This window comes from Scomber scombrus, chromosome 8, assembly GCF_963691925.1.
Source record: "Scomber scombrus chromosome 8, fScoSco1.1, whole genome shotgun sequence".
NCBI classification, from domain to species: Eukaryota; Metazoa; Chordata; class Actinopteri; order Scombriformes; family Scombridae; genus Scomber; species Scomber scombrus.
Window position 1 is genome coordinate 14,689,921 of NC_084977.1, and position 13,182 is coordinate 14,703,102.

At 43.6% G+C, this 13,182-nt stretch overlaps 1 protein-coding gene across 2 annotated transcripts in view; it reads right to left on the reverse strand.

The window, feature by feature from the left end:
• The window catches only part of ccl25b (chemokine (C-C motif) ligand 25b), a 133,698-nt gene extending 124,798 nt beyond the window's left edge, over positions 1 to 8,900 (reverse strand). Inside the window, exons 1-5 of one of the 2 annotated variants that reach the window (XR_009925452.1) lie at positions 8,725 to 8,900; positions 8,234 to 8,326; positions 7,715 to 7,832; positions 7,342 to 7,456; positions 6,899 to 7,221 (exon numbers count right to left, since the gene is read on the reverse strand). Coding sequence is in view for 1 of the 2 variants with exons in the window: in XM_062425000.1 (XP_062280984.1) it covers positions 7,342 to 7,456; positions 7,715 to 7,832; positions 8,234 to 8,297 (297 nt within the window). In the remaining variant the exon portion in view is untranslated. Of the gene's footprint in view, positions 1 to 6,602; positions 7,222 to 7,341; positions 7,457 to 7,714; positions 7,833 to 8,233; positions 8,327 to 8,724 lie in introns of those variants that run through there. The other variant, XM_062425000.1, reaches the window with a different exon arrangement.
• Positions 8,901 to 13,182: the final 4,282 nt, after the last annotated feature.

Below are 13,182 nucleotides of genomic sequence, written 5' to 3' on the forward strand. Positions count from 1 at the left end.
CCCGCAGGATCCAGAAAGAGCGCCGAAGCTCAGCGAACACTCGCTCGGGCCCTGGGTGGTGGAGGCGGCTATCAAAGTCTTGGATCAAGAGCTTAGTCGCCGGATGGCCTGGGTCTAGGATGACTGGATGAAGAGCTGTCAGTTCCAGGTCCTCGGCTCGTCGGAGTCGTCCTCCAACCCGGATGAGCTCTCCACTCTCATCCAGCTCGGGAGACAGAGTGAGTAGTCGACTGCTCCTAGGGACTGGCTTACCCGCCTGTAAGAGACTGTACTCTTGCGGAAAACTATCCTTCTGCGCCCTCTGCAGTAATAACCGCTCAGCTTGATGGTAGTCTTCAGCAGTGGGGTGATCATTAGAGCCTGCCGCCCCATCTAACTCCTGCGCTGTGGCTTCCAGCAGCTCCCTCCAGGAGTTGTACTGGTTCAGGTCTGGAGCAGGTTGACTTGATGCAACTCTGGTGACCCCACAGAAGGTTGACTTGCGCAGCTCTGATGTATCCTGTGCTGGGTCAACCGCTGGGTCCTCTGGCCAGGAGTCTGGACTCTGCAGGAGAAAGGATGGTCCCTGGCTCCATCGATTTGGCTCAATCAGCTCCCTCAGCATTTTCCCTCGGGTCACGTCATCCGCAGGGTTCCTTGCCGAATCGACGTATCTCCAGGCATGCCTGTCAGTCAGCTCCTGTATCTCAGCCACGCGGGTGCCGACGAAGACCTTAAATCGACAGGATTCAGACTTCAGCCAGGTCAGCACCGTTGTGGAGTCGGACCACAGGATTGTCTGATCAATGCACACAGTAAGCTCCCTTCCCAACACCTGCGAGAGTTGGGCACCAGTGAGCGCGCCACAGAGTTCCAATCGAGGCATGGAGTGAAATCGCTTGGGAGCGACTCTGGAGCGTGCCATCAGGAATGACAGATACACTCCACCATGTCTGTCAGTGGTCCGGAGGTATGCTACTGAGCCGTACGCTTCTTCAGAGGCGTCACAAAATATGTGCATCTCTCTGTAAAGCCCGGAAGGGTCCACCTCCTTCGGCAAGTATGGTCGGGGCATGGTGACCTGAGGCAGGACTTGAAGCTCCTCCTCCCACACTTTCCACTGCTGCAGAAGCTCCTGAGGTAGCAGTGGGTCATCCCATCCCCTCTGTTTGTCCCACAGGTGCCTGACGAGCATCTTAGCCCTGGTGGTGTAGGGCAAGATGAACCCCAAGGGGTCATACTGACTCGCCAGCACTTTGTATATGTTGCGCATCGTGGGAACACTATATTCCACATGGCGATGCTTGTAGCCCAGGACGTCAGTGTGGAAGAGCCAGCTTAGCCCTAAAGTGGATTCTGGGGCATCTGTCAGGTCCTGAGCCAGCCATAGCTCAACACTAGCAGAGCGGCTCTCTTCTGGTAGGTGGCTTATCACCTCTGGTGCATTGCTGGCCCACTGACGCAGCTCAAAGCCTGCGGATGCTAGGAGGGCTCGAAGTTTGTCGACAAGGTGCCTGGCCTCAGCGATGGTGGAGACACTCTGGAGGCAATTATCCACATAGAAGCATCTCTCGACTGAGATCCTCACCTCCTCATCTGGTTGGCTGTTATCAGTGACGTGACGCTGTAAGGCGAATGTGGCACAGCAGGGGCTACACGTTGTTCCAAATGGTAGCACCTGCCACTCATACACCGCAGGAGGCTCCCCTCGACTGACATCCCGCCAGACAAACCTGAGCAATGCACGATCTTCTGGGAGAAGGCGAACTTGGTGGAACATGCCTCTGATGTCTCCACTGACCGCCACTGCGTGCTCTCGGAAGCGTAGCAGGACTCCCAAAAGTGATGCTCCTAAGGTCGGCCCAGGCAGCAGGTAGTCATTAAGGTTCTGCCCTCGATACTGGTAGGAGCAGTTGAAGACCAACCTATTTTTGCCATTATGGCTTACCATATGGTGAGGTATGTACCATGCCTCACGACCTTCCTCAACTGGTACTTCAGGGCCACACCTGATGACAGAGCCTGCCTTGATCAATTTTTCCATCTCCACTCTGTAGGCTTCCGCCCGCGCTGGGTCTTTGGCCAGTCGCCGCTCCACGCTCCGTAGACTGGGCAGAACGGCCTCTTTAGTAGCCTGAAGGAGCGGCATATCCTTCCGACGGAGCAGCGGGGTAGCGTAGCGTAGTATGCCATCGACCTCTACTCTGGTGGTCTTGGTCTCAAGAATGCTGATGGCCTCCTGGTCCTGCCTTGAACGAGTAACTAGTTTCTCGCTCCTGAATGGAACGGTATCGACCTGCCATAGTCTCTCAACATGCTTCATCAACTCGCTAACCTTGGGCGCTACAGTTGTCAGTAGACACTGCGGTGGTTGGGCGAGGTGACAGACCACACTAGCTGGGCCCTGCAGTGTCCAGCCCAGTCTGGTGCGAACGGCTGCAGGCCCTCCTGGAGGTCCCAACCTTACGGGTTCAACAGGGGTGATGAGATGGGGGTGATCACTCCCAATGAGAAGCAAGGGCTTAACGTTCATGAGGGTCCGTATGGGAAGGCCAATGAGGTGCTTGTAGTTCCTCCGGAGTTGCTCCATCGGGTAAGTATGGCTCGCTAGCCCAATGCGAGCAGCGGTGAAGGCACCAGTAATCTTGAACTGGGTCTTTGACCTTGCAGGAGAGGAAATGGAGAACGACACGGATGCACCGTGGAGGGTCTGCACATCCTGCCTAATGGTGCGTAGTGGTAGGTTCTCTAGGGTCCCCTGCACTCCTAGCTTCTCTGCTGCGTCTGGCAACAGCATAGTTCTCTCAGAACCGTCGTCCAATACAGCGTAGGTGTTGAGTGTTCGGTCGCCATGGTGAATGCAGACTTTGACAACTTTCAGAAAGACCCGACTGCCTTCTGTAGGTCGATCCAGATAGAGCACCTCTGTGGCGGGCCTTGCGCCATGACTCCCCACCCCAGGTGTTGTTGCTGGCTCTTTAGGGGGCTTCACATTGACCTCGTGCAGCACCTGGAGGTGCCTCCCCTGGCAAAGGTTACATGTCTTTTTCAAGTTGCACTGTGCAGCCTGGTGTGACCGTGCACAGCGCCAACACCTCCTGTTACTCTTAATCCATTCTGTCAGCTGCTCCTTAGTTAGCCTGGATACCGCTACACACTGGCTAAGATAGTGCTCCTCAGTGTTGCAGTACGGACAATATGGCTTGCCCTTGTTCCCCTTGACGGAGCTAGCTGGCACTGGAACCTCGGGTTGCCTGATTGTATCCTTCACACCGTGGAGGACAGTAGTCGAACTCCTACCCTGTCGTCCCTCAGGTCTAGACATTGGCTTCTCCTTAGCCCCCCTCACGGCTAATTGGCCTTCAGAATCCTGGCACCAGGACTCGTATTTCAGCCATTCCGAAAGATCAGTTAGGGTGTGGGTTCGTGTGCCCTGATGGAACATGCAGCGGCGAAACTCTGCTCTCTGCTCAGGTGGCAGCTTACTTAGCAGACGAGCAACATGTGAGCCACACTGAAGTTCCACTTCTCCTTCGGGCCCTAGTGTTCTTAGCATTCCCACGAGTGACTGGATCTGGAGCGCAAACCTCTCAAATGCACCAAGGTCTCCGCGCCTAATGTCCGGTGCATCCATCACAGCTGCAATACGTTTCAGTGCTATCTGATGTGGTTGGCCGAACTTGTCATTCAGGGCGACCATTGTGTCAGAGAACGGCGTTGGTGAGTTGAGGTAAGCGTCTGCTATCAACTTGGCCTCTACTAGATGCAGGTGATCGACCAACACTTGGTACTTAAACAGCTCAGGTGCACCGTGTGGTAAGAGGTTTTCCAGTGAGATCTTGAGCCGTGCAAATTCACTTGGGTCCCGACTTGAGAAGGTGGGGATTGTTGGGCGTGGCCCATGGTAACTCTGCTCTGAGGTGAGGGGACGCCTGCCCTGAGGCGTTCTGGAGGGTGGTGGCTGCATCCATGACATGTATGGAGGCTGCTGTGGGGGCACTGGGTTGGAGCGAGGCTCACTACTGTGACCTCCATAAGCTGTAGGGTACTTGGGCTCAGCAGGGGAACAACTGGATAGCCATGGCGGAGGCTGGGCAGGCTTGAACCAGGGGGATGAATAAGGGGCCGTGCCATTACGTGGCCTCGGCACAGGAGGGCCCCCCCCTGTGGAGTGTTGAACTTGTGGTTGGCCCACAAGCAGCTTAGAAGTTGTGGGTGACATTGCCTCCTCATCGGGTAGGGGCTCTGGCCATGGTGGTGGTGCAGGCCAGTGATCCTCTTCCTCACCGTCAGGCTCACTTCCAACTGGTGGCTGTGGCTGCATCCCTTTTAGCTCTGGCTTGCTGGTGTGAAGAGGAGATGGGCTCTGTAAGTTACGGACAGCATCCACTAACTGTCTCATTTCTGTTCGCAGTGCTCTAAGCTCAACTAGATCTGATGACATGCGCTGCTGTGTCTGCTGAATGAGGTGCCTCTCATAACGTATGTCCTCTAGCTCTGCTTTATGATCATGTGAATGTCTCGGGTGCAGCGTTGCAGATAGGGGAGTAGAGTGATCCTGTAACCGTTCCCTGAGCTCTCCGTCTGGAAACAGCAGGGGGGCTAGCTGATTCTCCGGGATGTGCTGTTGGCTCTCAGCTCCATAGCACAAGTCCATCTCTTGAAGAATAGCCTCCCGCCTCTGCAAGCAACTTGGTGGTGAAGAGTCGTAAGCGGAAGTGAGGGAGGTCATCCTGACCTTACCCTCCTGGTGAGTTGTCTCTACTTCCTCTCTGTATCTCTGACCGATGTAGTCCAGATGATCCACCTCATAATCTGCATAGCGTGCTGGGGGACGAATGTATCGTTTGGAGCGTGCACCACGATCCTCATACTCTGGATATGGATCCATCTTTGGTGTAAACCTGGTAATATCCGGCTCGAAGGACCATCAATGTAGGGAAGAGAAGCTCTAGCTGGGTGCTAGTTCTGATTATATTACTGAGTTCACACAAGAGTGTCGGCCAGAACACCACTTAAGGCCGTTTCCAGAGTATGGAGGAATAAAGAACAGAGAGGCCGATCTGCAGTTTACTCTCTTTACTTCTTCTTTGCAGGTAATTATACAGAGCTTCCAGAACAGCTGGATCTTACAGTGGTGATTATGTGGTTTCTTTTTCATTCACGCACAGATCACTGGTACTGAAGCCATTGCACTGCACACCTTTTAACCTAACTGAAACTAAAGTGCACACCCCTCCTCAGATACAACCCCACCACGTGGGCTGGCCCACCTCAACAATGTCACCACCCTGAATTAACATCCATCACAACACAAAGGCACACAACAGGAATGAACTCTAAATAACCCTGTAACTTTGGGGCCTTTTCTACAAAGAGACCTGAACTTTCTCCCAGTATGGATGTTGGTTACTCTCTTAGTCAAGTATGTATTTGAATCCACTCTGTTTCATTGAGAGAAATGTTGCAGAACTGGCACTCATAGATAACTTGTAATGTATTTGCAGGATTTCAGCCAGAGTAAACAAAATAATTTCTGGCATCAACATTTAAAATGATTGAAAATGATGAAAATGTTGAAATGATGAACATCAAGAATAAAATGAGTCACATCCATTCCGATTTGACAGCTTGAGTAACTTACTGTGTCCTAAATCCTTCCCATATTGTAATTCTCAGCAGCTTTTGAGTGTGTTTATACTGGAAAACTGAAAAAATGCAGTCTAGCACACTCACAAAAAACAAAAGAAAAGCTGGATTGTCACAGCACATTGCTTTCTGTTTTAGAAGTTTAATTTGCAGCATAATTCTAGAGTTGCACTTTGATTGACTTGCACAAATTTTTATGTAATATCTTGAGGAATATAAATGATCAAATATGTTGATGTAATTGGATATTAACTGCATAAACTGTGTCTGTACATACTACATGAAATTATGTGGTGGCGGAATTGGGATGTGGTTTGAGCCAAAGATTAGTTTTTATACGGTTTTGCTTTTTATTGATAGTTGAGAAACTATTGGGAAACGTGAAGCGGGAGATAAATTGTTGTTGAGTCACTGACATTGCGGTGTACACAGAATGCTCGTTAGCCCTTGGGCCACTTGTAATTTGATCTTGAAGACATTTCACAATTCATCTATCCAGTTGTATAAAATGAGAGTGATCGTCATGGCTGATTGATAAAACATCTATGACTAAATGACAAACCCAGTTTCCTGTAAACACTTCTACATGTCCCATGATCTGGATGGCTGAGAATCATCATTAATAGGCCATATCTTTCAGTTTAATCCCTCACCACGTTATCATCTATTGAATAAACACCAGCTTTGGTTTATTGAGTTACAGGCTGACTCTCCTGAGGGGTTTTATAGTATTGACAGATGTGTCATGTTGTCAATTATTGACTCAAATTGATGCCAAATGTTTAAGTGAGAGAGATTATCGAATTAAGTCTGCTTTGATTCATTTGTATCCAGTAAAAACATCATCTTGGGGGAACGGTGCAACAATTTCCCAGCAAAAATCTACCTTGGGATCACCAAATCAGGACAGAGCTGATGTAAAACAGCTTTGTTGGGTGTTTTCCTAAGTATCATAGACCCCACAAGTCTTTGGTTTGTGTTGCTTCTTTATTTGATACAGAAAGACACAGTACAGGTACAATCAGAGTGATACAAAAACATATAAATCTATTATACAAAAAACTCTTTTTCCCAAAGTGGTATACATTACATGTGTACACAAGCACGCACGCACGCACGCACGCACACACACACACACACACACACACACACACACACACACACACACACACACACACACACACACACACACACATACACACACACACACACACACACACACACACACACACACACACACACACACACACACACACACAGAAACACACACACAGAAACACACACACTGCAATTACATTTCAAAGCTGCCAAATAGTGGCTCATTCCTAGCAGGCTCTAAACATCACAGAGCAGTGACTAGTATCATAGGCTCATATAAATGTTTTTTTTTCTATACTGGCAATAACATGGAAGATATGGTATGTTAATGTTGTAGTGAACTGTGTATATGATTTACATCCTCTGTCAGACACAGGAAATACCTAATTGACCAAAAGGTAATCTGATCCATCTGGTTAAAGGTGATATATGATGGCATATGGGGAGATCAAACAGCCGCTCTCCTCTCTCCCATTCTTCTGATCTTTTGGTAGTCTACAGATACAAAAGTTTTATGATGAAGAATGATGATGATAAACAATTTACACAGTCACTCAGTTTATCTGCAGGACAATAAAATACGTCATTGTGTAAGTATGTTGTGTAACGTTTTACCTAATTCTGCATTTTCTGCTTCACTAACTCAATCAGATCCTGGACCCATGTCTCTTCTGGATTGGCACAGACAGTCCGCTGTTTTTTATGACTGGATCTCTTCTTCATTGTAAACCTACACACATTAGTTTATGTAACAAATGTTATCACACTTACTGCACACGGTTTATAAGTGAAAGACACCAGTGCCAACATTTTAAAGTGCTGATCCAAATTTGGATAAATCATTTCCCCAGTAAGCAGGTCGTTTCTTTTTCCATTAGTTTTTGCCAAATCATTATAGTGGGAAGTTTCAACAATGTCGCTGCTTCATGAAGGAAAACAAAACGCTCAGTAAGGGTCAAAACACAAGAACATGATATATGTTACTCACACAACAGCTCTGATGTTGCAGTCACCATCTGTTTCCTGCATCCTGTAACTCTCTGTGTTTCTCTTTGCATTTGCTTTCAACCCTCGGACATAGCCAAGGCAGCAGTTGCCATAGGAGCCTGCAGAGAAAGACGGAGTAGAGTTAGAGGAGGATAAACTGCTCCACATCAAAATGACGCTCTTGCAGAGAAATTGAGCAATCGGTTCGGGGAGAAAAAAAAGTTTTTTTCACTAGTCCCTGGTCCTTCACTGATCGCACTCTCTCTCTCTCTCTCTCTCTCTCTCTCTCTCTCTCTCTCTCTCTCTCTCTCTCTCTCTCTCTCTCTCTCTCTCTCTCTCTTTCTCACACACTCACTCTCACTCTCACTCTCACTCTCACTCTCACTCTCAGTCTCACTCTCAGTCTTTCTCTCTCTCCCTTACTTTAAAAAAAATTGTTTAGTCTGTGTGCAATCTAATTAAAATGTGGGTATTACAATATCATATTGCTGGTGTGTAACAAATCTGATCTGTTACTTACCTTGTGCCAGACTCAGATACATGCAGGCGAGGATCAGAAGGAAGAAAAGAGCTTGAAACTTCATGGCTGCTGTTGTTCCTGTTGTGTGGTTTGCTGCACAGAAAAAGATTAGATTAAGGGACAGAGTAAAACAGAAACTTGGAAGCAAACTAAATGTTTTCCTGTCAGCATGTTTTCCATCACAAAGACCTCCATCTGCGCTATTGTGAAAGAAAAAGGTTATGTGCCTGACCCCTGATTAGAAATGTTTAAATCCTTGTCTGGTTTCCAGCTATGTGCAGCTGTTTCATCTCAAGTATTGAGAGTGTTGTTTTATGGAAACCAAACAAATATGTGATGGGTTATGGCTGGATTCCCTCTCTGCAGTTATCTCGGATGTGTTATTAAACTCAATACTTTGAGCACATAACAACATCTTTGCTAATCAGAATTACAAAATCACAAAGAGCAACAAGAGAGGATTGTTTCAAAAGCATGCAGAGAAAACGTACCTGCTAAAGTTCAGTATTTCACAAGATGTCCTGGGAGGTAAACTTTTCATCCAGTCCAGCTCCTCGTGGATTTGTACTCTTATAGTGCACACATGATATCTGCCCTCCCCCTGCCACACCTCCTCTCACATATGAACACTTTGAAACTTAACAGTAAAAGATTCATTTGATCTTTGAATCTCACAAGGCTTTTTTTCTTGACTCTTGAAAAGTCAGTTATGATGAATGACACATTGTAAACTCCCACACACCCAAACACACACACTTCAGTAACACCTATAGGGGCCTCTGATGTAATTGCAAGAGATTCACCTTTGTGCCTCACATCTTTTGTGAGGCACAAGAAATTGATGGGAAAATAAGATGTTTTATAACAGGCTGTGTCAGGTAATTGTATTGACTGGCTCATATTCCATACAGAGATAATATATTGGTTCTGGTGCCATAATTACTATAAGCAAGGTACTGTAAAAAAAAAAAAAAAAGAAAAAAAAGAAAGAAAAACCAAGAAAGGGAAAGAAAATCATTTTAGACTCAGATAATGTTAATGAATAATGTTAAATTGAAGTAACTGGAAATGTAGTACAATAATAAATATGTATACAATTTCAAAAGAGCTAAAGTGGTCCACTTTGTATTGCAATATATTTTACAAATGTTTGTTTATTTTCTTAAAGACTAATCAAAACAAAGTCCAATTCAACACAAACAAATCTGAAGTTAGACAAAATAAATTGAAATTTCCTTTAAGAGTTTATAAAATATGTAAAATCATGATGGAAAATAGAACAATATGCTAAACTTTTAGAGAAATGACATTTGGAAAAAATGATTTTTCCTTTCAACCATAATATTCAGGCTACAATAAAATTAGTCTTTATGTGTGATGGGTATGTTGGAAATTACAACAGAAGTCTGGCTATATAAACTGGCTGTTAGTTAGAAATAAAAAGGGCTGAGTAAGTGATTAACAAAAACATTTATGGGGTATGTGTATGTAGGATTTTGAAATAATGACCTGGTCAATATTCACAGTTATTCAATTCAATTATTATTCTTTCATTCTCTGTTTTTAAAAGCCTTTGCTGATGTATGCAAAGAAGTGAGATAGAGGTTATTGCACTGTTGTGTTTGTTGTACGTGAGTACCTGGAACTTGATTTAGTACCACCTCCTAAGGAGTGCAAATATTTATCTCCTAGAACTCGTCTCCAAAGGGGGCAGAGGACAGTTTTGGAAAAAAAGGAGTACAAGTTCAGGTAGGGGTCAGTTCCTTTAGTGAAAAAAGGCCTTTTGGTTTCCTCCACTGAGAGGTCAGAGGTCACATTCAGCTGTGGTGTAGCACCTCTTGTCCTGTTTGAGCTGTTGTTGCCTTCCTGAACTATTAAAGCTGTCCAGATGTGCGACTCCCATCCCAAGTTGGTTTCGTTTTTGCATCATTGCCTATTAAGTGCAATTTACTTCTAATGAACTGGATCAGTGAACTATTAGTTATTCTCATAGTTGCATGTATATATACACTGTACAGACATTATGAGAGCCTGTGCTGCTTCAAACCTTATTCCTAAGGAATGCTGACTGTTCAATCTATCATTAATGTACTTCACGGCTCATTACGAGTACTGCATTGTCACTTCACACTGATATCCATATACAGTCTGTGTCAGTCTCTGTCACTCATTTTTTATGGATGTAACTACGGCAAAACCTACGTAATTGCTGAATTATATATAATTCCTGAATGATGTTCATTTAAGAGTAAATTAGACGAAACGAAAGCTGTATAGATGCTTCAAGCCTCATTAAAAGTTCATTTTTAAACATGTGCGGATGATTTTGCGCAACTGTTTGGGCATGAATGTACGTATATTTGTGTCATGGTGGTTTAACTGGCAGCAGAGGCAGTAGCTGGAGGCATCTGGGCACTTCAGCCTTAAACAACCTTAATCCCGCATGGGAACATGTGCAAGACATATCAACAATTTGTTCCCATAAGAAAGTCTGAAGAGTCAAAGAGGATCTTACTCCTTAAAAAGTTCAATGGACTGACATTTCTTCTGCAATCTTTCGTAGCATATTGCTTAAGTCTTGAATGTGTGGGTGTCATAATAGTACTGCTGCTGTATATCAAAAGAAATATGCACTTAACACAACTGACACTGAGGAAAAATAAAGGAAATACGTTCTTAAAAACAAGCCTAAGATTCCGAGTTTACTCACTTTTGCACACGTGGTAAATTCATCCCCACAGCGATTTGATTGTTTCCAAATGTTATCGTTCAATTTGAATTACAAATGCCAAGCAGTGTATAGTTACAAGTTGCTTTCAATAACCGTTTCTACCAAATACCAGATGTAGCTTAGATGTACGTAACATATGTGGATGTTTTATAGATTCATGCTAAGTACATTATACGGCCAGAAGTATGTAGATACCCAAACATAACACACATATGTGATTGTTAAGCATCTAATTTCAAAACCATGTGGATTACAATGTTGTTTTTTCAGACTTATCTCTTCTGGGAAGGTTTTCTGCATCATTTTGGAACCTAACTTTGGGGATTTCCTGCAATTTTGACAACAATTGTGTTAGTGAGGTGGGTCAATATTGGAAGACATGGCTCATTGTTGGCATAATCCCAAAGGTTGGTTGAGGTCAAGACCAGTCAAGTGCTTCGATATTAAACTGGGAAAACAATTTCTTCATTGACCTTGCTTTGTGCATGGGGGCACTGTCGTAAGAAACAGGAAAGGCCTTTGACAAAATGTAAAAAAACAAGAACGAAAAAGAAAGTTGTACTTTATGTGTAAACACAAATATGCAAAAAACTTGTAGCTTTTAGCTAGTTCTCACACTTTCATCTTTATCTGACGAAGACTATCTGTTGTCAAATATGTAGAATAAAATAAAAATTGGGAACGATATAGCAATGGGAATGTCAAATTTCCTTATTTGAGGAGATTTTTTTGGATGTGCTGTTCATGTGCCTTCCTCAAACTGTTGCAGAAAAGCCTTAAACACACTATTATAATTGTAATTGTATGCTGTTGCATTGCCTTTTTTTCACAGCAGACATTGTCAGTTGCCATAGTAGTAGCACAGGTTACTAATAATATTAGCGATGGCCTGTTTAAGTGTCTCAGTAATTTATGACAGTGTAACAGTGAGCCAACATGAACAATACCCTGAAACTGGAGCAGCTAACCTGTGTATTTCATACTGTGACATGTCAAAACATGGTCTGTGGTACAAAGAGGCCTGGCAAAACCATGAAGAACAGCCATAGAACAAAAGTACACAACGATATGCAGTCGAAAAAGAATTCAGATCATTTACTGCATTAATTACTTTAATGCTGAATAATTAGCTTAAGTTGTTACAAGTAGTCCTTCATTCAAAGTGTTACTTAAGTAAACATACACAAGTACGAGCTGCAATTTATAAAGAACTCATTAGTCTATCTTGTCAGTGTTGTTAATATATAGTATAGTAACGTAATATGATTACTGATTCATAATGTAACAGTATTTTAATATAGTTTATATATTTATAATCTGCAATATGTATAACATATAATCTGTATAATCATCTGCAAAATAGTAAATAGCTGTTAAATTAATGTAGTGGAGTAAAAATTACAGTATTACCCGCTAAAATACACTCACATATTCTTTTCCAGTCCAATTTTGCATCAATATTTGACTGAAATAGTAAAGCCATAGACCCCATATGTCAGTGCACACTGTTTCTGGTGTCAAAGCATTTATCACTTGCTAAAACAACAGAGCCGCTCTCTCAACACACTGACAGGTACTTCTTTAAGATAGATTTTTTAAAAACAGTGACACTTAAGCATAACAAAAACAGGTTGAAACCAGCAGCACCACAGGCATGGTTAATTATGAGCTACTGAACATAACTATGGCAAAACACAATTGACAAATTCTATAAAATTAAGATAATAAACCACATAATTAGGAATCTATCTGTTTGATGGAAGATGGAAGTGGATAAAAGAAATAAATGTATAAAAAAGATGATGTACATAAAGATATTACCTTAGCCAAAGGTACCTTTTATCACTTCATTACTTAATTTCCCAAATCAAATGCAGTACTATTACTGCTGTTGGTGCCACTAATTTTATTTCTTAAAAAAAAAAGTATCTATTTTTCTCTTCATGGGGTGGATATAGAGTAGTTATTGTAAAGTTGTTTGATCTTTCTTTTTTCCCTTTTTTGAGAAGTAACTTTTGTTAATGATCAAAATGAATATTTTAGTAGTATTTAAAAAATGTAAATGTAGTGGAGTAGAAGTATAAAGTAGTAGAAACTGTATCGTGTCTCAAAACTGTACCTAAGTACAGAACTTGAATTTAAGTACTCAGTCACTTTCCACCACTGGTGTCCACACAGAGCAGGGGTCATCAATTAGGTTCAACCATGGACCAGTTTT